This window comes from Salminus brasiliensis, chromosome 5 (genome assembly GCF_030463535.1).
Source record: "Salminus brasiliensis chromosome 5, fSalBra1.hap2, whole genome shotgun sequence".
Taxonomy (NCBI): domain Eukaryota; kingdom Metazoa; phylum Chordata; class Actinopteri; order Characiformes; family Bryconidae; genus Salminus; species Salminus brasiliensis.
In genome coordinates, this window is record NC_132882.1 from 10,047,159 (window position 1) to 10,074,163 (window position 27,005).

At 41.3% G+C, this 27,005-nt stretch overlaps 1 protein-coding gene across 1 annotated transcript in view; it reads left to right on the forward strand.

Moving 5' to 3' along the window:
• Positions 1 to 26,751, forward strand: part of LOC140555963 (NEDD4-like E3 ubiquitin-protein ligase WWP1) — a 43,242-nt gene extending 16,491 nt beyond the window's left edge. Inside the window, exons 2-25 of the mRNA XM_072679364.1 lie at positions 2,905 to 2,962; positions 4,733 to 4,823; positions 5,063 to 5,201; positions 9,595 to 9,719; positions 10,411 to 10,551; positions 10,642 to 10,708; positions 13,232 to 13,413; positions 14,565 to 14,901; positions 15,066 to 15,161; positions 15,260 to 15,434; positions 16,818 to 16,872; positions 17,014 to 17,098; positions 17,989 to 18,117; positions 18,266 to 18,338; positions 18,451 to 18,522; positions 18,758 to 18,846; positions 19,114 to 19,273; positions 20,307 to 20,440; positions 21,074 to 21,214; positions 21,312 to 21,432; positions 22,622 to 22,726; positions 22,855 to 22,951; positions 23,118 to 23,190; positions 23,510 to 26,751. Of these exons, the coding sequence (XP_072535465.1) occupies positions 4,754 to 4,823; positions 5,063 to 5,201; positions 9,595 to 9,719; positions 10,411 to 10,551; positions 10,642 to 10,708; positions 13,232 to 13,413; positions 14,565 to 14,901; positions 15,066 to 15,161; positions 15,260 to 15,434; positions 16,818 to 16,872; positions 17,014 to 17,098; positions 17,989 to 18,117; positions 18,266 to 18,338; positions 18,451 to 18,522; positions 18,758 to 18,846; positions 19,114 to 19,273; positions 20,307 to 20,440; positions 21,074 to 21,214; positions 21,312 to 21,432; positions 22,622 to 22,726; positions 22,855 to 22,951; positions 23,118 to 23,190; positions 23,510 to 23,609 (2,766 nt within the window). The 5' untranslated portion in view covers positions 2,905 to 2,962; positions 4,733 to 4,753 and the 3' untranslated portion in view covers positions 23,610 to 26,751. The remainder of the gene's footprint in view (positions 1 to 2,904; positions 2,963 to 4,732; positions 4,824 to 5,062; positions 5,202 to 9,594; positions 9,720 to 10,410; positions 10,552 to 10,641; positions 10,709 to 13,231; positions 13,414 to 14,564; positions 14,902 to 15,065; positions 15,162 to 15,259; positions 15,435 to 16,817; positions 16,873 to 17,013; positions 17,099 to 17,988; positions 18,118 to 18,265; positions 18,339 to 18,450; positions 18,523 to 18,757; positions 18,847 to 19,113; positions 19,274 to 20,306; positions 20,441 to 21,073; positions 21,215 to 21,311; positions 21,433 to 22,621; positions 22,727 to 22,854; positions 22,952 to 23,117; positions 23,191 to 23,509) is intronic.
• The last annotated feature ends 254 nt before the right edge of the window (positions 26,752 to 27,005 follow it).

Here is a 27,005-nt window from a genome sequence, read left to right on the forward strand (position 1 = left end):
AGCTTCAGAATAGAGCTGGGCAACATATTTTATCGTATTGTGATAAATTTTGTTAGTTTTTACAATGTGCTTTTCTAAGCATATCAAGGATATCCGCAGTTGACGGTGTAATTAGATTGGTTTAATTGGATGAAGAGCAGCATGTGTTGAATATATAAATCACTGTATTCAGTACGGGAGAGTATCTGAACAGTCGTTTTTAAGAATCTGTCCCTACTGATGTATTTGGTCTATGATTACATGTATTGTGATAATTTGTGTATTGCGAAAAATGTCTCTAAATACTGCTATTTCAGCCCAGAACAGTGCGGCTGTGTGTTAATGGTAAAAGTGACTGGGATGAAAAGTGCTCTGATGAAGTTTTACAAACCTGTTTACAACCCTGTTATTTTGTATAAAAGTGGAACACCCTGATTTTCTTTTTATTGAGGGCCTGTTTTTATTGGCTGGAAAACTCAAAGTCTCAAACAACATATTCAGTCGCTGGTCTACACTACAACAGGCCCTTCACCTTTCTCTGCTAGGTTTATTTTCTCACAGCCAAGCATCCAGCCTGGTTGACCAGCCTGTGTTGATTTACAGCAGTACAGTGATTAGTCATCTTCTCACGAAGTGTGAACAACACTGCTGCTGCTACGAATTGTAAAAGGCTTGGTTTTAGGTTGATCCTTCAGTCAGGTGTGCACAGACCGAAGCAGACAGTGGAACAGACGTTTAATTCAATAATTCAGGCATTTAGTTGTTAATGGGGAAGGCTAGGGTCAAGGTCCAAGGCAAGGTCGTGGTTCAGACAATAAACAAACGTGGTAAAACGAGGATGTTGAAGTCTGAGATTAGGCAGTTAAGTCTTTAACTAGCGCTGCACTTCAAACGAACTGCTGCAGATCACTCTTGGACGTTTTTCGATGATGCAATGGAAGTGTCACTTATCTGAGAATGATCATTACACATTCAGTACGCACAGTGAAGCTTTCCCTAATGGCCACAGTGATTTATGCTGTTTTGTATTTAAAAATGGTTAATGAGATGGACCAAGCTTGACTTGCAGCAAAACTACCCAACCTGGTCTGTTCAATGAAATGAATACATTGATAAACTGTATTGGCTATTTACAATGTCTACCAGATAGATAAGAGAAAGTAATTCTTATTTAACCTTGCTGTATTTCACTGTGTTGGTGTTTTATATGCCCATCAGCCATAACATTAATGCTACCTCCTTGTTTCCACACCCATTGTCCATTAAATCAGCTCCACTTCCCATATAGGAGCACTCTGTAGGTCTATCATTTTAAACTGTAGTCCATCTGTTTCTCTCCATACTGTCTTGGCCTCCTTTCAGTCTGTTCTTTAATGGTCAGGACCACCACAGAGCAGGTAGTACTTGGGCGGTGGGTCATTCTCAGCACTGCAGTGACTCTGTCTGACACGGTGGTGGTGGTGTGTTGGTGTGTGTTGCGATGCTGGTATGAGTGGATCAGACACAGCAGTGCTGCTGGTGTTCTTAAACCCCTCAGCGTCACTGCTGGACTGTGAATCTTGTAAGCACTGATTAAGGACTGGAGCATGACCAACATAAACTGTGCAGTAACAGATCAGAGAGCTTCTGTGTCTGACTTAACATCTACATCATACCAACTAGATATGAGTGTCTACTAGAGTGGACAGACTGTGGGCACAGTGTAACTCCAGCAAAAACTCCACTGCTCCACTCATACCACCAACACACACTAACACACTCACCACCACTGTGTCAGTCAGTGTCACTGCAGTGCTGGGAATGACCCACCACCCAAATACTTCCTGTTCTGTGGTGGTCCTGTGGGGTCCTGAGCATTGGCGAACAGGGTGAAAGGAGGCGGACAAGGTATGCAGAGAAACAGATGAACTACAGCCTGTAATTGTAGAAATACAGAGCGCTTCTATATGAAAAGTGGACAATACATATTGAAACAAGGAGGTGTTAATGTTCTGGCTGGTCGTTGGACAAGCCTGGTTAAGGGAATGTCCCCAAGTGTGTTTCTATATATCTGCGTCAGTCATGTTCTTGATGAATTGCGAATGTCTAGTTGAGCTCCTGTTACGCACACTGTTTTATATGACCCCCTTTAGCCCAATAAAAGTCCCTTTTCCTCTAATTATGGGTAACGAATCCTCATCAGCACTGAAATTTTTACTGGAACGTAATGGATAAAATCTATAAAATCAACTACAAGCTGAAGCTCAATCCTGAGAGTCAGTCTGAAGGATGTTTGAGTCTTTTGATGTTGGTCTATATGGTGTCCCACACTCGTAAAATGAAGAGTGCTACTAAAGCTTCTTTATGCAGTGCTGTAGAAGAACCATTTTAGTTTGGAAGGGACTGTTTTATAAAAGATCTGAGTTTGAAGAGCATTTATAATTGATGAAGAACTTCTGCATCCATTATTTAACTATGGATATATTTCTCTTTTACAAAAAACATTGTTTTTAGACCTTAAGTTGGTTCCATAAGGAACCATTTAAATCTCCTTTATTTTGAAGAGTGTAGTAGTAGTAGTGAATGTGTGTGTTTGGGTCTTGGTGCACAGTGGAAATGTTTTGCTGCTGACACGGCTCATTCTCTGAGCCTTCTCCCTCCATCTGCCCTGCTATCAGTGTGGAGCTCACTCCGCCCTAATTGGGTTCTTCTTAAGCTGCTTAAAGCCCGCTCAAATTTGGGCCTCTATCTTTATGCCCGCCTCGAGACTCATCTCCCTCCAAGCACACAGCCCCAACCATAGTGAATGTGCTAATGAAGCTGTGTAGCTCTGCAGGTTTTCCTTGTCTCAGTGTTGAACACTCATACAGCATGCTGTGGTTTGTCACTGCCACTGTCTGTGTTTTATTGCCATCATTGCTAACCGCTTCCTGTTTCCTGTTCTAGTGGTAACCATGGGCCACGGTGTCGGCTGAGGATCTGGAGGGCTTTGCGAACACCTATCGTGAGTACACCATGGTAGCCCTCAATCTGACTGTGTTTTCATGAAGTATTTGTATGTGCTGTGCATCATCTTGAAAAGTTGTGTTGGCACGGTTAATCTGACTTGGTGTTGGTTAATGATTTCAGGAGAGCTACAGCAGCCTGTAGAGCTTTGTGTCCTGCTTATGTGCAATGTAGCAACAGTAAAGCTAGTATTGAGATGAGGCTGAATCAATGCAAGGTCCCAGAGCAGGACAGCAGGCAGCTGGGTAGTGGAGCGCCAAGTCACCCTTATCACCCTTATCACCCTGATCTCCCTTCATATCGGCAGTTGTGTTCCTGGGAAATAACCAGTTGCTGCATGCAAAAGGGATTATTTTGAATTGAGTCTAGTGGCGGGGACTCGTGATGACCGTGACACATCAGGACAAATACACATACAGCATCACAACTAATTGTTAAGGTGCATCACCCCTAATTGTTAAGGTGTATATAGTAAAATTAACTAATAATGTAATGTAGCATGTTCTAATAATGGGTTGATGCTGAATTTAACTCCAATACTTTCCTGTTCTTTGAAGAAATAAATGCCTTTTGTAACAAAACCCATAGTAACACTCTTCCTGATCCATAGTCTTTCCCATACATACACTGCCAGTATACCCAGTGCACCTAGGTATGAGGAGGCCTGTCAAAGAGTATTTTGACCTTTTGTGAATGGAGGCTTTTCAGATTGATTTATTTATTTATCAATGTCTATTAATTTATGGTTTTTATTGTTTTATGACTGTACTTTGACTGCTGTTTGGCTGCTAAGTGCCGCATGCTCAGGTCGGATGTCTTTGAAGGTGCGCTCTGGGTTACCTTCGAATGAGAAATGCATCTATGTCATCGCACAGCAGTACAACAGACTTCAGCCTCTGCATTTAACCCATCCATGGCAGTAAGGCTGTTGATTAGTAGTATAATCACAGAACCCCTCTAGACTGAGTATCTCCTGTCCATCATTTAAAGACTTTGATTCACTGGTTCCTTTTCTAAAAAAGACCCTCTGAGGGACTGTAGAGCCAAAAGGCTTGGAAATATAGCATTTGTAATTCTTCACTCACTAACAAGATGGCTGATGTGATTTGCTGATGTGATATGACTTAAAAATAAACCAAATATTCAATGAAGTGGGTCAGACTTGATTTTTATATTAATATTTAATATATAGCGGTTTGTTGACTCCTCTGCACTAAGGTATGTTTCAGATCTATAGGAAACACTGAACCGATGTTAACAGAAGAAAACAGTGTGTTTCCTTTTTTATTTTATAGCCTTCTTCAGTATTAGTAATACAAGATTAATATAGTCATAAATATCCAGACATGTTATGCATCCCTATTTTTATTATTATAAAGCGTTCTAGATATAAACCTACATGATATTGTTAACTTTATTAATCGTTCTTAATTGTCTTCTTAATGCATCACCGTAGTCTGTCTGCTTTACTCTGTCTTTTAAGAAAGATGTATGCCCCTAAAAAGTTATGGCTAGGCTATGCTGTACTCCTACAGAGAACTCAGTGGTTTAGGCTAAGCAACTAGCGCTCACGTATTATATATGATTGTATGACACTAGTGCTCTCTCCCTGTCTCAGCCTCTCTTTGAAGTGGCTCTTCAGTCTCAGAACTGAAATAGTGAAGTCTTTTTAATTGTATCCTTTTGCCTCTGATTCACTTTGTAATGATGCGTCACTGAGAATGTCTGTCTGTCTGTCTGTCTATCTGTCTTTCTCCTGATGTCTTAGGCTTCCACCTCTGTGTATGACATGGCCACGGCCTCGTCCAGAACAGATTGTAGCAATAACCACGGAAGGACGTCGCAGCTACATGCCATTGGTAATGTATTTGCAAATCTTGAATGAGCAGCAGAAGTAAGGTGTTGCCTCTCTTAAAATAGCAAGGGGAGGCAAAACAGGTTTAGCATCATCCGTGAACTAAAAATTCATGTACAAGTTATTATCACTCAGGCCAGGCAGAGCACTGTGGAATGTCCTGTAGAGTGTTATGAAAGTCAGTAAATGATTTGTTTTACCTGTCTGCGGGTTTAGTTTGGTTAAGTGTGGTGTATTTTTCAGTTTCATGTGCCAAACTCAAGAGGAAGAAGAATTGGTTTGGGACGACCATTTATGTGGAGGTGACAGCGGAGGGAGAGAGCAAGAAGACGGCCAAATCCCATAGCTCCTCCAGTCCCAAGTGGGAAGAGCGCCTCACCCTGTAAGAAATGTCCTCCTCAGCCTTCTCAGTATCAGTCTGACCAGCCCAACACTCTCAGCATATAATTGCTGACACGCAAAAATGATTTTTGCCCAATTTCTGAGGTTTTGTCACTTTTTGACATAATGTGAATAATGTTCTTTAAGTTGTATCAGATTTCATGATGAATGGACCAATAGAAACGCTGCAATTTGAATTGGGATAAAATCGTTCTACATTGACTTCCATTGAAAGCTCACAATTTTTCTACAATTTTTTTTTTTTTTTTTTTTTTTTTTTTTTTTTGACATTTTGAAAATGCAAGGTTTTTGTCTGACAGCAACCATATGCTAGAGTCTAATTTAACAATAGTCTTATTGAGTATGTAAAGACTTTGACGTTAAAGTACATTTAACATGCTCAGCTGATATTTTAAATATGCAGTGGTAGTCGTCTTTGAATTTGTGAACCTAGAAATGAGAATGAAGGAATATTGCATTACAAAAAACATAATATTTAAACTTAATATACTATGTCTTACCATTACATTTAATTTTCTGCTTTTTCCTATTGGCTCATGACAAGTATTTTGTAGTCAGCAGGTTTTCTGTTTTATTCTAAGTATGATTATTTTCATTTATTTATTATTTCTTTAACACAAGTTGCCTGTAGTAACCGGTCATGCACTACAGAAGAATCACATAAGGGTTGTTAACAAAAACCCTGGTATATTCCCCTAAATCAGTTACTTTAGCTTTACAGATCTTTTTATATTTTGATGACCTCAAGCTCCAGACATTTCAGTGATGTTTTGAGTGGGAGAGTCTTAGGTTAAAACATGCTTACTGGTAGTGAGAATTCCCTTGTTGTCCTTACATGCCTTGCCCATAATTTGCCTGGTATGTTATTTCTTAGAAGACCATGTGATGTTGTTGGTATGAAATCCAAAGAGGGAAGGTTTTCCCACAGGCACACCTCCTAACAAGAGTTGGTTGTGTGTGATGTTCCTAGAGACCTCTGAAAGATTTAATTCCACATGAGGAAAGTGATTTATTGGTACCATGACTGAGAGACCAAGTCGTAACCCTCAGAACTGGTGGACCAAGTGTGGCAAGTCACAGTGTCGAAACACGTATGGTATTTTTATATTTGTGTGTAAAATCAGACATGTGGAGCTAGCAGGAATTATGTGAGCTATGCAGAAGCACTGCAGTTACAAACAAGTAGGTTAAAGGTACCAAGCTTCAAACACCACGAAATGAAATCCCAGCTGTTTTCACACTTTTAATGCTAATGGCTACGTCTGCAATATAAATTCCTTCAAAGTAAATTTTAAGGAGACCTAAAAGCTCAGCAGTTGATGGAACTGTCCTTCAGAACCTCCAGTTTCCCTCCATAAACTGTAATAAAAGCAGGCTTCAATTCGTACATTAAAAACAATCCACCAGTGGCAGTGAGACGTTGTCAGAATGAGTTGTGTAGGATGGGCGACTTCAGCTGCGTTTCTCAGAAGCCTACAGGTCCGAATTCTCTGTACAAACACACCCACCCACTATGAAGGAAATCCAGCAGAGCTGCACAGAGCTGCTGGCACAGCAAGGCTGCGCTTCTCAGACAGGGAGGGGGATTGGCGGGGAGATATTTTGCAAGTCATCGGTATTGTATTCTAATCTCGTTTTTGGCGTAGATCCTTGTGGCGTTTTTAAGCTGCCTTCTGACTGGAGCTTTGGTCTGAGGGAGTCCCTGTGTTTGTCTGGTGTGAGAGAACACCGCAGTATTAGTTAGTCACTGCTGTGGTTTGACCTAGGAGAATTTATGCATCAGTGGATCTCAGTAGTTTGCCCTGAGTGTCGATCCAGCTTGTGATAAACCTCGGAGAAGGGGTGGGAAGCTCTGGGCACCTCATGGTTCGATTTCAGTAACGGTACCAGCAATTAAACTGTAAAGGAATTTATGCATGTTTGATTTCTCAGGGTTATGCTGGTGTCCCATATTTGTACTCTTCACTAGCTCTGGCTTAATTAAACTGGACTAAAGCCCACACAACACACTTTGTTAAGTCTATAGGCTGGTAGGTTTCAGCTGAAGAGTCACTGTGTATATAACTTGGCCTGTACTGTTTGATTTTACTGTTAGGCTTAAGCATAAATGACAGTTTCTGTTATTTATTTATTTCCCTGCACTATTTTAGGATCTTTAAAGAAATGGTCACGGTGCAATCCAAGAGTTTGTCCTCCTCCCCACCCCACCAATGCAGAGATGCCTTCGTATATTCATTCATTTTGGTACCATGCAGGCTCCTTCAAAAGCCTTGCTTTGCTGCCAGTTCCTGTACCTGTACACTGCTTAGTCTGAAATAACTTGGAGCAAATCTCCAAAATCTCCTCAGTGGGGCTTTGCCTCTGACAGACTCGCTGCTCATCTGCTGCTCTTTTGGGGACAGCTTGGTTCTGCAGGCAGTGAGACTGAGCTCTGAGCAGCTGCTGATGGGGGGCTATAACTCCAGGCTCTTTTGTTGCTGCTGATTGAGCTAATGGGAGAGAATGAGAGGACGATGATGGAGGGGATAGAAGAGAGAGCTGCTGTTTGGCTAAAGCCCCTGTGTGCAGAATACTAACTGCCATGCTCATCTGCAAAGAGCTGGGAGGGAGGGAGACGGAGAGAGCGAGTTTGTCCTTCGGACAGATTTAGAGGTGTGTCGTCAGACAATAGCGTTTAATATGCTGTGTGTTGGTGAACTGATGATGATCTACACTGTTGGCCTTATAATAATGATGAAAAAAATAATAATATATATATTTTTTTAAATACTCAGATGCAATGTTGCAAGCTTGTTTACAACAATGTTACTTTACCACAGACTTGATCGTTTTGATAGACTAGATCTGGTTTTCTTAGTCACTGTGTTGTCTCAGAGCAATGTGGTGTTGGCAAGCTGAAAAGATCGTAGCTGGGTTAGCTTTTAGCCTTACCCCTGGGTTCGGCTCTTTTTACCAGTCTTACCAGTAAAAAGAAAGCCTGAGCTTGTTTAAGCTGAGGTAGTTTAGTTTGTTTTTGAGGTGGCAGACGATGGACTGAAATGATTGCTAACGTAGTAAAAGGCTAGCATTAGCACATAACCTAGCACAAGTCCTCAGCTGCCAAGTTTGACCTCTGGCACAAGAAAAGCTGCAGTCACTAGGCCCGGTTTGTGTAGCCACCTGTATTTCTGTAACTAGCAGAGTCTGGAGGTGATGTGCTGATCTCTAGTATCAACAACACACTCTTCTTGTATTGCTATTGCATCTTAGCCATGTGGGTTCGCTAGTGGGTTGGGTGTGTGTAATTTTGGGAGTGTAAATATAATCAAGACTGTTATACAGTGGCAGTTTTGGGGCTTTGGAGTTGGCCTGTTTACAGCCCAGTTTTCCTTTGAAGACGGACACAACAGGGTTTCATGGTATGTCAGTTCCTTATACTGAACTCTTTATTATTTCACTTTTGCCATTTTAGGGCACCTTTATACAAGTGGTGACTGGGTCACTTTCAGTACTGTCTATTAGTGATGGTACTTCTGAAGTTAACATACGGTTTTGTAAACCCCATAGAATGTAATTAAAAATCTGTAAAATAGTGATGTGTGTATTGATTTCCACAGCTGTACATTAGTCTCTACTCTGTTTATGTGCTTTGCTATAATGAAACCCACGTGCCCTGACTGAGCTCTGGTACCACATTGGTTTTCAGTATCAGCCAATGACCTATTTCACCTCTTCAGATATCAAAATCAATATTGGGACAGAAAATTTTGGGTCAGTTTATCCCTACACTCGTCCTCCTCTGTCTCACCTCTGAGTCACGGGAGAGACTCATCCTAAATGCTGCAAAGGAGATCACCGGAGACAGGAGTGTGAAATTTGATTAGATGCGTTGTCTGTGCCCGATCTCCAGTGCACAGATCGATCAGGGAGGCCGCCTTGGGATCATTTGAGAAGGAATGGTGAAACTGTTACTATGCGACACTCGTGGGGGAGCCTTGATGTGAACCACCCTCTGATGATGTGGGCTGGGTTATTTTAATAAATGTAAGGGTTTAATGATCATGCCATCATCATGTAAGACAAAACAGGCTCTCTATATAACTCTGCATTCGTTAGAGGATATCTGGTGTCACCAATGTATTTTATCTCTCTCTCCATGTTCCAGAAATCTCCATACACACCGCATGCTAACTCTGATTATAATGCCCTTATCTTCATTCCACATCTTGCTCTTGTCCTGCCTAAGGCAGAGACCAAACAGTGTCTGCTCCTCTTCTGCATTTCATTCAAGATGCTCCTGCTGATAGCTGTCAATGCCGGTGTCTTGTGCATTCTTATGAGCCTTTTTGTGTGGTTGTCTCTGTGTTTGTGTGTGTGTGTTTGTCTGTTTGCAGGAATGTAACACCACACACACAGTTGGAGTTTAAAGTATGGAGTCATCACACTCTGAAGGCAGACACACTGCTGGGGAAAGCCACTCTAGACCTGCGCCAAGCCCTGGAGCAGCACGACAGTAAACGTATGATGCCAACACCAAATCATTCACCACAGTCTGACAATCATTTGAGGGTTTAAAACCTGTTGGGAATGCTAAAGCTGCATCTGATGAATCATGTGTGATCCAGCATCCTATTCTCAGATTTCAGTGGGTCATAATTTAATTATTAATTTAAATAAAAAATATATATAATAAAATTTTAAATAAAATAGCCGTCATTTAGTAAAAAAAAATAAACCTTAACTTTAGCTTCTTGGCATGAGGTGTATGCAAGGAATACTTTCTACTAGATTTTGGAGTATTGCTGTGAGGATTTAATTGCATTCAGCTACAAGAGTTAGTGAGGTCAGGATGTTGGGTGATAGCCATCCCATCTCCTCTCCAACTTCCAAAAGTTTTGGATGGAGCACCAACCGTCTTCCAATGGTTCCAGTGCTTCACAGCTCAATGCTGGGGTGCCTTATACCTCTAGCCCACACCTGTGGCATGGTGCCAATAGGTTCATGTTTTTTCTGTAATAGGGAGTCCTATTCTGTTGACAATACTTTTCTACAGAGACTTGACAAGCTGTGTGAGCAGTGGGTGCAATCCAGCTGAATGAGTGTCCACAAACATTTGGACAGTTTATGAGCATGCGTCTAGTTTTCTGTAATTTACATGTTACTCTGGTGAGAAATCTGTCCTTGAAGTCACCGTATTTGTGTGTATGCAGTTGAGAATGTGAAGGAGGTGCTGAAGCTGACTCTGGAAAATAAGAACGTTGTGGTGACGTCTGGAGAGCTAACGGTCGTCCTGGATGGCTTCGCTGTTGACCAGGATTCTCTGCATAATGGTAATGCCACCACTACAACCAGTGAGTATTTGCTCTAGTTTTTCCCCATTCATAGTTCAGCAGGGCCTTGAACTTCTTTGTTAAATGTTTGTTGTCTTCATCTTCTAATAGAAGTACAGCAGAATGGAGATGCAATTCATGAGAATGGGGAGGAAAGTGCCACCAGGGCCCAGAACAGGTGAGGCCACTTCTCCCATTATTCTTGCGCCCTGGCTCCCAACCCTGGGCCTGGACTGCTGCCTGTCCTGCATAGTTGGCATTGCCTTCTGCTCTTAACAGACTTGATCCATCTAATCAGCTAATTTACCAAGCCCTTTCTGTATTAAAGTGTGTATGCTGCATAGAGGCCTGAACAAGTCGGGTTAGCCATTAAAAGGGCAGCTGCTCTTGCTCCCTGGCAACAGAGAACGGCATGGCACTCTAGGTATTACTTGTGTGTTAAATTGCCTCGCATTATTAATAATCCAAGCATAAATGATAACCTTGATACAGTTTTTGTGTTCGGACATCAGAGTAGGTAGTTCATGACGAGGCTAAATATGGGCGTATTTTCACGAGGACTTAGTGGGCAGTACTGGCGGGTATGATGTGGTTAAAGTGGACCGGTGAATGCCTTCTTTTGCAAGCATAGGCATGTGTATGGAAGTTAAGCTAATGTACACATCTGCTTTTAGGGCAGAGAAAACACTCCAATATTTTCTATACTCTATACTTCTATATGACTGACTCTGGTCCATTGTAGGGATGTGGATCACCTGGGTTACAGGGGACACCATTCAATATATGGCATTTATTTATTTATTTATTTATTTATTTATTTCATTGTTCGGGAAAGTTTGCATAAAAAGTTAACTTTTCTTTTACTCGGGAACAGTGGGATCTGAGGACAGTAAAACACTCCATTTAAACAGAACACAATGATCCGCGGTCTGCCACCAATCTTTATGTGTAAGCTATTAATAAAAAGTCAATACTGTGGTTTTGAGAATTGATACAGTATTGCAAAACAGATCCCAATTCGTATGATATATCAATATTGTCTTACACCCCCAGTCCACTGGTCAAAAATGTGACGTGGTACATTAGATCAGTTCGAGACTGCATTTGTTCTCCTGGTAGTACACGGTTAATGCAACACTGCAGTTTTTTCCATCTCGCTTTTCAGCTTTGGCAGCAACTCTCCCACGTCCATTATTTTTGAGAAGTGATTCATTCAGTTCCTCTTCAGGCAGACAGGTGCTTGCAAACCAGCTGATGCCAGCTGTTGCTGTCTACCTTGCACCGTCACCACCTCAGTTTTGAGAGAACTCTCAGGAATGCTATCATATTACTGTTGTTTAGCTGTAGTTGTTCATTATTCGGCGTCTGCTGTGTCTGAAGTGTTTTTATATGGGAACCTGTTTCATGCTGTGGCTGAGGTGTCAGGAAACAGTGCAGATGTGCTGTAACTTCCTGTCCCACACTGTCATTTCCTGCAAGTGTTGGATCAGTTCGTCACTGGAATATCCCTGCTTTATCAGAGCCCCCCCAGCATGACCTAAGACTTTAGCTCTTATGTGCGTCAGCCTTTTTCCGCACCCAATTTGCTGTATGTCTAAAAATATATATACAAAGAAAAATCCATGATTAACAGATTAAGCTGTTTTTTGCTACCTGTTAAGGCCAATATATGTAAATTGCCTCTGTTTTGATTGGTTGCCTTTTATTCTACCTTAGCAGTTCAGACTGAAACACCCCTCTTAAACAACGGGGAGAAATAGGGAAAGTTAAACTGCCGTGGGCTCAGAAGCCGTGGGCTTTGTGTGGCTAAGTAAATTGACATGTAACAGTTTCCATATATCTACTGAATGGGGAGGAGAGTGAAGGGTATATTTTAAGAAAAACAGTTTTTCAAAGCTTCAGTTTTTGAACATTTGAAAAGCTAGCCCGCATAGAAAAGCCACAACACTATATTATTTGCTGTGGATTCCCCTGGTATAGGATTGCAGGTTTAAAGAAGTGTCATTTTGAAGAAACACCAAGATTCCCCTGCACTCTCTGCCGATTCATCATCATGGCTGCCCTCCTCCTTCTGTGTCCTGCATAACAATGGACTCAATGTCAGGCTGGCAAATGCGTCAGGAGTGCCCTCGCTTCTCCTCTCCCACTTGCAAGCAAAACACATGCCATCATTTCCTCTTCCTCGATCACTGAACAGACCAAAGGCTGCCTTCCTCTGTGCTGTGTGGCTGACTTTTTGATCTAGCTGCCAGGTCTGCTTTTGGAGATGTCTGCTCTTTTGTCTAAACACAGAAGCGAGCGGTCTTATTTAACCTGGTTTTAACTTTGATTTGGAACATTTTTTATATAATGTGCCGCTTGTTTACTTTTCTGTTGTATAAATCTGTGACCATGATTAGGTAAAGGAGAAAGAGAATGCAAATGGGTTTGGTTGGTATAGCGTAGTTGGTGAATAACTGGCAGACTGGGGTTTGTCTTCCTGCATAGGAAAGCACACCACACTATACCAGTAAAATCATTAGGCACAAATCCTAAAGCTATTTGCCTACCTCTACATAAGGGTTTACATATGCATCTCATGGTCATGGTCCTCTTCTAAATTATAAATGAGATATTTGGGACCAACCATTAACGACTGTCGGACCTCCAGCTCTGTGTAAATTCCTCTGTGTGTGTGTTGTGTGTGTTGTGTGTCTTGTAGCTCTGTGAACGGCACAAATGGAGTGGAAAGTGAGGCCCCATCCACCTCTTCTGGCAACAGTGAGGGCAGCTCTGTTCCTGTCGTGAATGGCGAAGAAGAGTCTACGCCTACACATCAGATTGCCAGCCCAAAGGCCACGTCCAACCAGAGCCCTGCAGACAGGGACGTAGCCAGTACGACTGGTGAGCTCCACTGCACTTGCTTACTGGGATATCACCTAATATTTGCATCCCAGCGGCTTCAGGACTGCTGTTAAGGTCACTGCTGTAGATATTGAAAATGATGAGCACTGGCCATGAGCACCTGTACTGATACGGGTGCAGATTTGAGTAAATTCTTGGTGATATGCCAGTCGATATGGTCAAGGGTGGATTGATGCACTATATGGACAAAAGCATTGGGACACCTGCTCATTCCTTGTTTGTTCTGAAATCAGGGATATTTAAATAATAGAACTGCTGCTTTTGTTGGAGTAACTGTCTCTACTCTCCAGGGAAGACTTTCTACTACATTGTGGAGCATTGCTGTGAGGATTCGATTACATTCAGCAGCAAGAGCATTAGTGGGGTCGGGATGTTGGATGATCACCACCCCACCTCATCTCCAAATGTATTAGATGGAGCACCACCATCCTTCCAGAGAATTTCCACTCTTCCACAGCTTAATGCTGGGGTGTTTAGTACTCCTCTAGCCCATGCCTGGCATTAGACATGGTGCCAATAGTTTCATGTTCAAGTTTCATCTGCTCCAGGAGGTTCTGTTCTATTTGGCAGTACGTCTCCACAGGGTCTGTGTGCATTTGCACATCAGCAATGGGTGCAACTTAGTGTCTCAATGCAAGCAAAAAATGTCTATGGTATTCAGTGCCATGTCTTGCCACAAACCCCTAATCTGCCTGTGGTTAATCACTTTGCAAATCTGGTGTTTAGAGTACAACAGCTCCTGAAAGCACAGTGCTCAGCTGGTGATGGTGTTCTGCTAATTTTTGCAGTGTGCTCCACGGCACAGAATGTGTATGTGTGGAGAGCAGAGAGAGGATTTAATGTGTCTGCTGGGGCTCATTTTCATTAAGGTGCTTGCTAATCCATGCTGCTGTCAGCACCTCTGCTCAGCTGAGCTCTGAGAGCAAGCAGCCAGAACAGGTCACAGCAAAGACACACACTCGGGGGTTTGGCCTCCATGATTGACACCTTAACCCAGGAGGGAAGAAGGTTGAAAAGAATTGAACGCTGTTTAATGGGGAATCAGTTTAAATGTAGCTCTTGTTGGATGGAATCTGCAGAGACTAAAGGAGAGTCTTGTTAAACGTGCCTGTTTCTCTCGCTCTCTACAGTTAATGGGGAGAATTCTGCTGCTACTGCTGCGTCTGCAGTGGAGGATGTGCTTCCCCCTGCTGGTGGGAGTGAGGAAGGCAGCGTATCTGCCTCCTCTTCATCTCCACACCAGCCTGCTGCCCCTTCCAACACGCAGCCCACTAGTGCCACTACCGCTGCTGCCTCCTCTTCATCCTCTTCCTCATCTACAGCTTGCCAGGCGGCTGCTACTGTTGCTGCTGCTGCATCTTCTAGCTCCACAGCAGATGCTGCCACGGGCAACAGCACAGCCACGGATGGGGCCAAACCTCGCCAGCAAGCCCCCAGCTCTGGCACTTCGGACCCTTTGCCTCCTGGGTAACTCTTGCACGTTGTCACAACTCCACAGTTTGTTTTTCAACGTCTGTCAAAAAGTAATAATTCTTCAGTTTTTGACTACGAGTGGAACAAGTGGAAGTCTTGATGACAGCAGTCATGTTTATCAGCCAATTCCTAATTTTTTGGTAACTCTGTGTCTATAGGTGGGAACAGAGGAAGGACCCACATGGCAGGACCTACTATGTCGATCACAATACGAGAACCACAACATGGGAAAGGCCGCAGCCCCTTCCACCAGGGTTAGTCAACAATTTCCTTGCCCTGTTAAGGGAGATTGCTTTTAACACATTGTCTGATTTTGTAAATGATGATTGGGCGTGTGCTGTGTGTTGCGTAGATGGGAGAGGCGAGTGGACGACCGAGGCCGAATCTACTACGTGGACCACAATACACGGACCACGACGTGGCAGAGGCCCACCATGGAGTCAGTGCGCAACTTTGAGCAGTGGCAGTCCCAGCGCAGCCAGCTACAGGGAGCTATGCACCAGTTTAACCAGAGATACCTCTACTCGGTGAGAAAACCGCAGTTATACAGCCCAGCATTCACAACAAACCTACATCAACTAAACACTGTTTACACATATAAACACATAAATGTATGTATCAGTAGAGATATTTAAATAACAATGAATAACCTGAGAGTAAAATATATAAATACTGAAAATAAAATATATAATCCTGATGAATCACAATTTTGTGTAGTTAATCGCTTTTGTCTAAAATTCTTGTTTCATTCCAGATTATCTTTTTAAAAAAGCAGAGCATTTGTTGTGGTTGAGAAATGCAGGGTTCACATAAACCTGAACATGAAAATTGGCATTTCCACAATAATATCTGGAGGGGTTTTCACAGAATTTGCAGTTTTCATTGCTGGTCTTTTAAGGGCAACAGTGAAAGCGTTTAGCAACCATTGACCGTACAGTCACTGGTTCAGCCCCTTTTTTTTGTTGTAACCTTTCGCTGTCCATGTGTTGTAACTTTACTGGTATTGTTGTGCTTGTAACTGATGCTTCAGCCATACTTCTACTCACAAAAGAGCAAATTCAAAGCCTGGCAATAGCTGGAAATATTTTGGTTCTGGTTAAAAGCTGTATTTGACTGAGAATGCAACAATTAAAGGCTGCATCTCAAATGACTCCCTATGCCTATGCCTTATATAGTGCACTACTAAGTCAAAAACTGAGTTTTACACCCAAATGGTGCACTAAATGCATGCAGCCTATGGCTAAATGTAAATGGCATTCATGTGCCATTTGTTGCATGAGTGACATACAGCACACAAGCCATTAGCCTTGTTCAACCTAGGACTAAGGAAATGGAGCCCTTAACTGCACTTATGTCTATTATATGTAGTACAGTTTAAACAGCCTAGTTATGTAGGTTGTCTGAAATGCCTAGTTACTTTTGGTAGTATTTTTCTTTTTATATATAAATAAATGTATATATAAATGTATATACTTTCTTGAGAAAACCAGTAGCACTCATTTACTGTTTTTATTTCTTATATTTTGATTTATTTCTGTTTAATCATAATGGAGCTTTTATTACTCCTCTGAACTGGTGCAAGTTGAGTGAGTACTGCTGGTCTTTCATTGGCTTGATTAGCTCCTACTTCACTCCACTGCAGATTCTCACCTGCAAAATGTTACTCTTTGAAGAAGACTTGCTTGGCCTTTGAGATGCTGGTTAATCTTGTCTCAGTTTGATGACCGTGATTAGTTTATTTAGCCCTGGTGATATATAGTCAGGGTTTAGAGGTGGGACAACTATCGAGGTGGACAAGCAGAGCTCCAGTTATTTCCTCAGTTAAACTGGATTAGATTTCCCTGTTTTTTCAAATGTCTGTCTTTCTCTCTCATTCTCTTAATATGTATTTGGTCTTGTTTCGAACACAGGCTTCAATGATGTCGGCAGAAAATGACCCTCTGGGTCCGCTACCTCCTGGTTGGGGTGAGTTATTTATCTGTTGGATTGCATCTCATAGCTTACAGGCTCAGACAAATGACAGTGTGTGTGTGTGTTTTTGTTTTGTTTGTTCGTTTGTTTTATTGACTAATCAAGTAATCATTTGGGTCGTTTTCCCTTTCCCAGAGCGACGAGTGGATTCAAACGATCGGGTGTATTTTGTCAATCACAATACCAAGACTACCCAATGGGAAGATCCCCGCACACAAGGGTGAGTCCTAACTACATTACAAATCCCAGATGATGTCTGGGGTTGTATGCCAGCACAAAGCAGTTTTTAGAAATCTGTGTTTGAGCAACTTTTGAGCAAGTCGGAGGTGACGGACTAGAAAAACTCCCTCAGATCAAGAAGAAGAAACATTGAGGGCAATCTAGACTCGAAAGAGGAAACCCCTCCTCTTTTGATTAACTCGAAGTGGTACAGCAAGAGCAAAACAGCACTTTTTAAAGTAGTAATGGTTTGCGTTTGTTTACGTCTATAATCAGACTAAATTGTAATCTGATTTACTTTGTTTGGGAGCAGCTTATAGTGTTTAATATCTTACAGTCCAGTTAGACCTACCTGACCATTCAGCCTTATACTGTATCTTCCTAAAAAGAATAAGAAGTTTGTCTGCAGCAGCTGAGGATCACATCTACTAATGATGCATAGAGGACAACAGATGGCACTCTGCTACAGCAAACCTAACCTAAGGGCCTAACCTTGAAAGCTGATAGCAGATCCAGCTCCCCGTCCCTAGCTACTGGATCGGATTGGGAAATCCCTTGTATTTGCACAGTATCTGATGTCTAGATATAAACACCTATGGGAAGTAAATCAGGTGTGCGTGCGTGTGTGTGTGCGCAAATGATCATATGCTCAGCATCATTTCATTTCTCCAGTTTCAGCATGAGAATTGGAGAATTACATATGGTGTGTCTAAAAAGTCATGTACAAGAAGGCCTTTTTTTGAGTATATGCACTACTGCTTGTTTGTCATTTGAAGTGTACAGTTACATTCATACCACCCTGTCACAACAGCCAGTTCATAACGCACTCCAAGGATCGTCACATCTACCACATCTAAATAATCTCCCTGTCTTTCTCTGTGTTGTCTGTAGGCTGCAGAATGAAGACCCTCTGCCAGAAGGCTGGGAGATCCGCTACACACGGGAAGGGGTTCGCTACTTTGTGGATCACAACACCCGCACCACCACATTCAGTGACCCGAGGACCGGCAAGTCCTCTGTGTAAGTGCACATTCATCTGCCACTGTAATCTTATCCTTTCAGGGCTCACTCTTTCCGTTTGTGCTTTTAAATGCATTTTGTTTAGTAAATGTTTAAAGTTGTCTGTTTTGAGCTTTGATCACTGTTCTCTCTGCTGTGTTTCTTGCAGCACCAAAGGGCCCCAGATAGCATATGAGCGTAGCTTCCGATGGAAACTGGCTCACTTTCGCTACCTGTGCCAGGTAAGGGTGGTTGTTGTCATGCCTGCCTTCTGCATTTGGATGTTGTGTTTTGCACATACAGATTCCCTTTTCCCCTCAGAATCACAAACTTTGGTTTCTTTTTCCTTTCCAGTCCAACGCACTTCCCAGCCATGTTAAGATCACGGTGTCTAGACAGACATTGTTCGAAGACTCTTTCCAGCAAGTAAGAGTTTTCCCACTTCTCCCTCTGTGTGAGGCATGTTCACAAATTCAGTATATGCAGCACAAGCCCCGGTCATGCACTTAGGAATGCTATTTTTGTTCTGGTTATGATTGGAAAAGTTTCCAGTTAGTCTTTCAATATGCAAGTAAAACCTCTTCCTGTTTGTTGGTAAAGTATTTGTTAGATGACTGCATGTTGTGCCAGTGTGTAAATTTTACTTCTGTCAATTTTCCAGATAATGGCTCTAAAGCCGTATGACCTTAGAAGAAGGCTTTACGTCATTTTCCGAGGAGAGGAGGGCCTGGACTATGGAGGCCTTGCCAGGTTTGTTCAAGTTAACACAACAGTACTCTGTCAGGTTCAGACAGCTTCATCAATCCCAAGGAGTTTGCTTTCCCCCTCCATACGAAAGCACTTAAACTCCCAGACAGAGTAGTTACCTGTCAGAGACGACAAAACATGCATAGGTCAGTGCAAGGTCAGTACAAGGAAACAACAGAAGAAATAGCAGCTTGGAGTAAGGGTCCGTATTGAGCATTAGTTTACTTCCTAAGGTAATTTCTAATGGGCTGGTGTAATTTTGTTCTCCAGGGAATGGTTCTTCCTCCTCTCGCATGAGGTCCTCAACCCCATGTACTGTCTGTTCGAGTATGCCGGCAAGAGCAACTACTGTCTGCAGATAAATCCTGCCTCCACAATCAACCCAGACCACCTGTCCTACTTCTGCTTCATCGGCCGCTTCATTGCCATGGCAAGTACTTTCATTCGCACTCACTGCTTCTTTTCTTCCCAACCAGAGTAACTCGAGGCCAAGGGTAAACATCACATAACCATGAATTCAAAGTGGGCCGTTTTTGCAGCACAGTGTCCATAAATTAACTGTATGAATGGTATGCTTAAGACAAACAGTAAAGTCAAAAAATATTGTATGTATGACCATTTACATGCACAACTGCTTTAGAGCTACTTAAAACCTTCCATTACCTCTTTATGTCCTCATTATTTTTCTATCAGGAGGTCAAGCAGTAAAAAATCTATTATGGAGTTCCATAAAACGTTCTTGTTTCTGATGGAGCAGAAGATTTATTGTACCACACTGTCTACACTGCATTACAAATGTAGATTGTCTTTTTTACAAGATTGTTCTGTATAATTCTCTAGAGTGAAAAGAAAAGGAGCACCATGCAAAACGTTTTGAGCTCTTGAATAATTGTTACTAGGCTATAGAAACATTACAACGAGATCAATTCTGGAAGTAAACAAAAAAATGAAGATAAAAAGAGGATGGTTAATGATGATACCTCAAAGTCCAAAGACATATGTTTTGTCATGGCCTTCCCAGTACCCTACCCTGAACAACCGTTTGAAAATTTGTGGATAGACCTCAAAAGATCATTGCAGCAAGACTGCCCAAGAATCTCTCAGAACTAGAAGTCTTCTGTGAGGAAGAATGAGCGAACATCCCTCAAACAAGAACAGGAATATACTTGGAGGCTTCAAAAGATGTGTAAAAGCAGTTCAATTTGCCAAAGGGGGGTGTTTCTAAGTCCTGGCCATGCAGGGTGCCTAAACGTTTGCTTTGGGCTCTGCTTTAAAAAAGTAAAACATTTAAAGAAAATTGTCTATACCTTTGGAGATATGGTCATCTACTGCTTACTTAATTATTCCCAGTAACAGACATTTTGACCAGGAATGTCCAAATTTTTGCATGCCACTGTACATTCTTTAAAAAGGGCTAGTATGTGGTGAGTTAATCTGTGTCGTCCTGTACTGTCTATCTGTAGGCACTCTTCCACGGAAAGTTTATCGACACAGGCTTCTCTCTGCCCTTCTACAAGCGCATGCTCAACAAGAAGCTCATCCTGAAGGACTTGGAGTCCATTGATCCTGAGTTCTACAATTCTTTAATCTGGATCAGGTATGTGCTGCCTGCCCGGTCTGTCCTTAAACACATTCGGGTCTGCCTTTTCCAGTTCAAGTTCAACACCATTTATTTATTTAGGTTCTGATCTCTTTGAAATGTACAAAATTCACAAATTGGTGCCAAATAATCCAATAAGCTTTGATGCAAATGCACATCAACCCAAGTTATTAGAATGCTAATAATATGCACCAATTAGAAATATAAAGGCAAACTCTTAAATTGCTAAATTATATGCTATAGCTATATAATTTAGTTTTTATAATTGCTATAAATTATATGCTTTATATAGACTATATAAATATAAAGAAAACATTATTTTAGGTTATTATTATTATTATTATTATTATTATTATTGTCCTCTGAAGATTTGACTTCTCTATTGGATCTTATAAATATATAAATCTTGGACAATAAATAAATGAACAAATCAAGTAACAAGTAATTTATATTATGTATTATTCATATTTTGTTACTGCATATTAAACATTGAAATTCCACATTTGCCTTCTTCCTTGATCCTTTCATGGTGTTACTTTTAATAGACAGAAATAAGACACTTTTTAAAATTGAAAAATGAATATATTCAGCCATAATATGTAAAATTACTCTCGCTTTCTCTATGTGCAGGGACAACAACATTGAGGAGTGCAGTTTAGAAATGTATTTCTCTGTTGACATGGAGATCCTGGGCAAAATCACCTCTCACGACCTGAAACCAGACGGCGCTAACATTCTGGTGACAGAGGAGAACAAAGAGGAGTATATTGGGTACAACCTTTTCCTTTCTATGACCAAACTGGCAGAGCATGATGAGACTGCTGTGCATGATGACTAATGCAGGTGTGTTTTTCTCTGCCCTCTGCAGGCTGATGGCAGAATGGCGATTTTCCCGAGGTGTTGAGGGACAGACCAAAGCTTTTCTGGATGGCTTCAATGAGGTGGTTCCTTTGCAGTGGCTGCAGTATTTCGATGAGAAGGAGTTGGAGGTGAGGCCTAGTTCTTACAACAAACAATTTTCAGGGTATCTGTATCTCTTAGATTTAATTAAATGCATTTAAGGCTGATTATTACACTGATACGTAGTATGATCCTTTATAATGGCAAGATTTCCCGGGTATTGAGCGGCCTTTAACACACTTATTGTATTGCCATCAGCAGTCGGAGGTCGAGAAAGCCTAATTGCTCTTGCTCTCTCAGGGGCGTGTTGATGGCACTTAGTCCCCCACATCAACTACTAGTGTGATGTTTTGTTAGCTGTTGTATTTGAACTGGGGAGCCGTGCTTTCCTCCAAGCACATTGGCTACCTAGTGATTCTGCTTCAGGGCTTGTTCGAAAAGGGGCAGTAGCTGATTTCACGTGAGTCAGAGGTGACATGCTAGTCTTCACACTCCTAGTGAGACATCAGTTGTACTTGCTTTAAAGTAACATCAGATGAAAAAGTCTGCATGTGCTACTGTTACCATTTACGGCATAGATATCTCACTATAATACACAGTATTATGATGTGTGGCTTTAAAGGCTTTATACTATATAAGAACTTATAGCTTGTCTTAGGGTGGAACTTTGATCCAACTGCTGTTCGGCTCTTTGCTTCCTCTCCATCAATCAAATAAATAGTTCAGAGGTTAACTGTTGGCTGCAGCTCATTAGTTCTCCAGTTGTCAACATTTTGTGACAACTGCAGTGAGTGATACACTGAATGTCCAAATGTTTGTGGACACCCCTTTTAATGAATGCATAGCTACTTTAAGTTCCACCAATTGCTGATCCAGATTTGCAAATGCACACATACACAGCTTGTCTAGTCCCTGTAGAGAAGTATTATGACTAGAATAGGACTCTCTGCAGCAGATTGGCACCGTGCCTAATGCTAAGCATGGGCTAGAGGGGTATAAAGACCTCCCCAGTATTGAGCTGTGGAACTGTGTTCTCTAAAATGACGGTTGGTGCCCCATCCAATACTTTTGGGATAAATCGGAGGTGAGGTGGGATGGTGATCTTCAAACGTCCAGACGCTATGGTCACTAAATGGATCAAATCCACACAGTAATGCGCTTTAAAATTGTATATACATCTCCTTGATTTCGGAAGTAACAATGAATGAGCAAGTGTCCCAACACTTTTGTCAATATAGTGTATGAGAGGTTAAGTGTGTTTGTGTGCTTGCTTGTTAGGTTATGCTTTGCGGGATGCAGGAGGTGGATCTGCAGGACTGGCAAAGGAACACTGTGTATCGCCACTACACCAGGAACAGCAAACAGATCATGTGGTTTTGGCAGGTGCAGTACCTCTTTTGTTATGTTTAGTGCTCCTCATTCTCACCCCTAATTGAACAGATCACCCTGAACAGATTTGCTTGGTTTCTCTGTGTGGAAAGTCGAATGTGAAATGTGCTGTGTGTGTGCAGTTTGTGAAGGAGGTGGACAATGAGGTTCGTCTGCGACTGCTGCAGTTTGTCACCGGCACCTGCAGGCTGCCTTTAGGAGGCTTTGCTGAGCTCATGGGTAAGGCTTTCGTGCGTGCGTACACATACAATGCCAACTGCACAGAACACCGTATTAACCGCTGAACTGACTGATACGTTGTCAGTTTTTACGTTTGAGATGCTTTTGACTACATGTTCTGTACTTAATATTACCATAATATAATAATACCATGTTGTTTTAATAGGGAGTAACGGACCTCAGAAATTTTGCATTGAGAAGGTTGGCAAGGACACTTGGCTTCCTCGGAGTCATACATGGTAAATCCTTAGTTTTTAGATTGCATATCATCGCTGTCATGCAAAAAACGCACCACAACTTTTGCCATTTTACACTTTTTGATAAAATGTGAATGTTAGTCATTCTTTAAAGTGTCTCTCAATTTCCTGATTAATAGACCAATAGAAATGCTTCAGGTGACTTGGAATAAAGTCAATCTTTTTACATTGACTTTCATTGAAGGTTAAGAAGGTTTATGTTTCTGCTGTTCTGGAGTTAAAGTTTTTGTGTTCATCTTTTCATGAAACCAAAAGATAATTTAATGTCGCATCATCTGTATGACATTTCTTTATTTTTCAGCTTTAACCGGCTGGACTTGCCCCCCTACAAAAGCTTCGAACAGTTGAAAGAGAAGCTACTTTTTGCAATCGAGGAAACCGAAGGATTTGGCCAAGAGTAGAGAGCCGTTCCTCGCTGCGCTGCAGATGTGCCCAGCCAAGTCAAGAGACGGGGAGGGGGAGAGGAGAAAAAAAAAAAGAATTACAGAAAAGTAAAATTGCACAGATAACTACCAATGTACATAAGCTATTTTGTCATTTTAAACCAAATCTTAATCTAAAACCTCATTTAGCAATCTCCATGACATTATTCCCCATGATTATGCAAGCATTTCAGCTTTTTCTTATCTTTTAAAAAGCAGAAATCTAAATACAATAATAGTCTTTTTCTTTTGGTTGTTTTTAAAGGAGATTGACAAAATAAAAAATATCAAGAGAGGATTTTATAATTAAAACATACCTACAGCTCTAGTTTTATAGAGCTCTTAAAGGATGATTGTAGTGTTTGTTCTGGTGCCTGGGTTTTCTTCTTTTTTTTTTTTTTTTAGTTGTGATTTGTGCTGCACTTGCATGGCTGTCTCCAGAGAAGATCAAAACCCCCCCACCCCTCTCCCCTCCCCAGATGCACAAACACACCATGCATCAAATTCATAGTTCTGTTTGCATATCATCTGGACAAGACCTGGGTTCAGTCTCACAGTATTGCTGTTGTCACTTTAGACCAGAAGTATTTTTGTTCCTCCACACATAATTTCGCAGTGTCCCAGTTCAGAATACAAATGAATGGGTAAAAGGTGTCTCACTCTTACTGTCCCTCTAACCACATTTGCTCAACAAAGTATATGTTGAATTATAACCAAGGTTCAGCAGGGTCCGTTCGTTTGATAGCAGGTTACGCTCCTTAAGAAGCATTCAACATCATTCACCGTGGCATATCAGAGTGAAGTCTTCATGACTGAGCGCTTTAAACTGCTGTTTTACGGCAGCAGTAAAGAGGCCTTCTAGCGTCTAAAGAAGAAACCATTCATCTTAAGGTTTAATGTTGAAGTGCTGATTTGGATGATACTGTAGCTGAACAGCAAGGCCCCCAGTGTAGTAATGAGACTCTGGGTCCAAAAATGTTTTTTAAAAGATATCAAGTATGTGTTTTTCTGGGGGGTTTAATGTTCTTTCAATGAACCCGCCCACAAATCCATTCTTTTGTAGCATTTGTTGCTCTGTGTGACGAGCAATTACACAAGGCTGGCAAAAATCTCATTTTGTTTGATCAGAGATTTTACCACATTTTGTTTAGACTCCCTACAGAAAGTTGGGCTCACAGTTTAGAATAATATCCTGCTGAGGTGGATTGTGTTATTTTAGCCAATCACAATCCCAAAATCTGTTCATTCATTCATTCGGTATTGAACTGGTTTGCAGGGATGACGCCTACACATCTCTCTCAAATTGTCACCTTTTTTTTTTTTTTTTTAACTGCAGGATCACAAGGATTAAAAAAGTAAACAATTTAGTCTATTAAACCACATCTTGATGTTTATAGTGAGAACCAGCCACAGAAACTGAAACTACAATTAGAGGATGATCAAATAAAACACTGGTGGACTCCATTTCTAAGTATGGAATTAGTAACGCCCCCCCAATGGAGTTGAATGGGATTCTTGCCAGTGTCCTGTAACATTTAGCCAATTATCTACTATAACGGTTGCTGCAAGAGGACACCTTAGAGACGTTCCAGTGGTGTGGAGAGTGAGGGAGTGTCTCCCACCACTGCACCTCTAATCACTGGCCCTCTTAAGCTTTACTGCCAAGCTGGTTTCACCTTTTTCCTCTTTATCATTATTTCGAGTTAATGTATTACTGTCTGTTTGCCTTTGTTATTGACATTGGATTGGTAAAGAGATGAACAGGACGAGGATTCTGGACAAAAGATGTAGTAGTAACCTTTATAGTGGAGCTGAGAAGTGTCCTCACCTAGAACCCGTGATAAGATACAGATGAGATGTTTGACTTTGGTTTATGAAGATGTGGTTTGACTTTTAAAAGATCACGAGCCCTAATTTTAAAAGAACTGACATTTTAACGCAGTGCAATTTAGTTCTGATCTGAATTCTGTATCGACAGGTGCACCTTAGAGAAGCTGAATTTGAACAGTTAGAAGGGCGTTTGGATACAGATGTAGAGAGAGAGGTAGATATAATGAATCTTGTGGTTATTTACAAAGTGATCGATCACAGCAAAAAAAGGTTTTCACAGGTTTTAGCAGCCATTGTTCATTAAAATCACTTTTAATGATTATTCTATCCCAGGTCTCCACTTTTATAAAAAAAAAAACAAAAAAAACACCTGTAGACATTTCACATGCTTCCCGGAGACAGTCCAAGCCTCAGAGACCGGAATTGTAGAGGCTGTTAGTCTAGGTTGTTTCTCACTTGTATTTATTTAGGTTTGTTGTTTGTTTTTGTTGTTTGTTTGTTTTTTTTAAAAGTTATTTTGTTTTAATTATGTGAAAATTACCAAAATCTGCCTCTGGTGCTTTTTGTCAATTAACTAGAGCAGGGAGCTGCTCTGTCCATTTAAACGAGTTTGTCAGCGAGCTGCTGCTGTTGTGCTTCGATCAAATCATAACAGTAAAATTTCAATCTTGTTGGTCGAATTCAATTGGTTCATTAGTCTTGTAAATAATGAATGTAAGTTTCTCCTCACTGAAGAGTGAAGTTATTTGGTAAGAGGACTCCCATCGCTTCTTGTCTAACTATTGGCTTGAACAACAGCAGTTGCTAAGTAAAACCTCATCACCACGGTACTGTGCTTCCACCTGAAATCTACGACTCAAGAAAAAAGCGTATGACAAAAAAAAAGAGGATCTTACAGCTATCATAGAAAAGTACTTAATTGGTTGTATTTGGAGCAGCAACATCAACAGGCTCTGTGATGCCTTGTTCCTATCAGATGAACTGTAACATATCACATGTAGATAGACACTGTAAACACTGTAAATGCCCCCAGCTGGAGACTTGTGTATAAAATATATTAATTTTTAATCTACTTTAACCATTTTAATAGACTCTGATTTGATTGATGAATTAAAACCTACCCTCTTTTGTTTGTCCTGTGGAAGGAGATGATGAGGAGGGTGGGTAAATTGGCTATGCTTTTTTTTTTTTTTCTGTTTCTTTAGTTTTTGTTTTTTCGGGGAGGGAAGGGGGTTATTGGTTGGATCTTGCCTGTGGAGAGAACCATATTTAATAAATGTATATGACCATCTTTACATTGAATTTGACTTTGTTTCAGATCTTAACCACCACACCTTCTGAACGGTCTGAGTAAATCAGACAGCAAACATTTACATTTACATCAGTGGCATTTAGCTGATGCTCATCCAGACTAGGTTGCTCAATGTAGTGTTGGCGGTCTTGCCCAAGGACTGATTGGTGTAGTGCAGCATGAATCGAACGCCTGTCTCCCACATGGTGTAGCAGCTCACGGGCAGGTGGTACTGTTATTCATTGCTCCATACC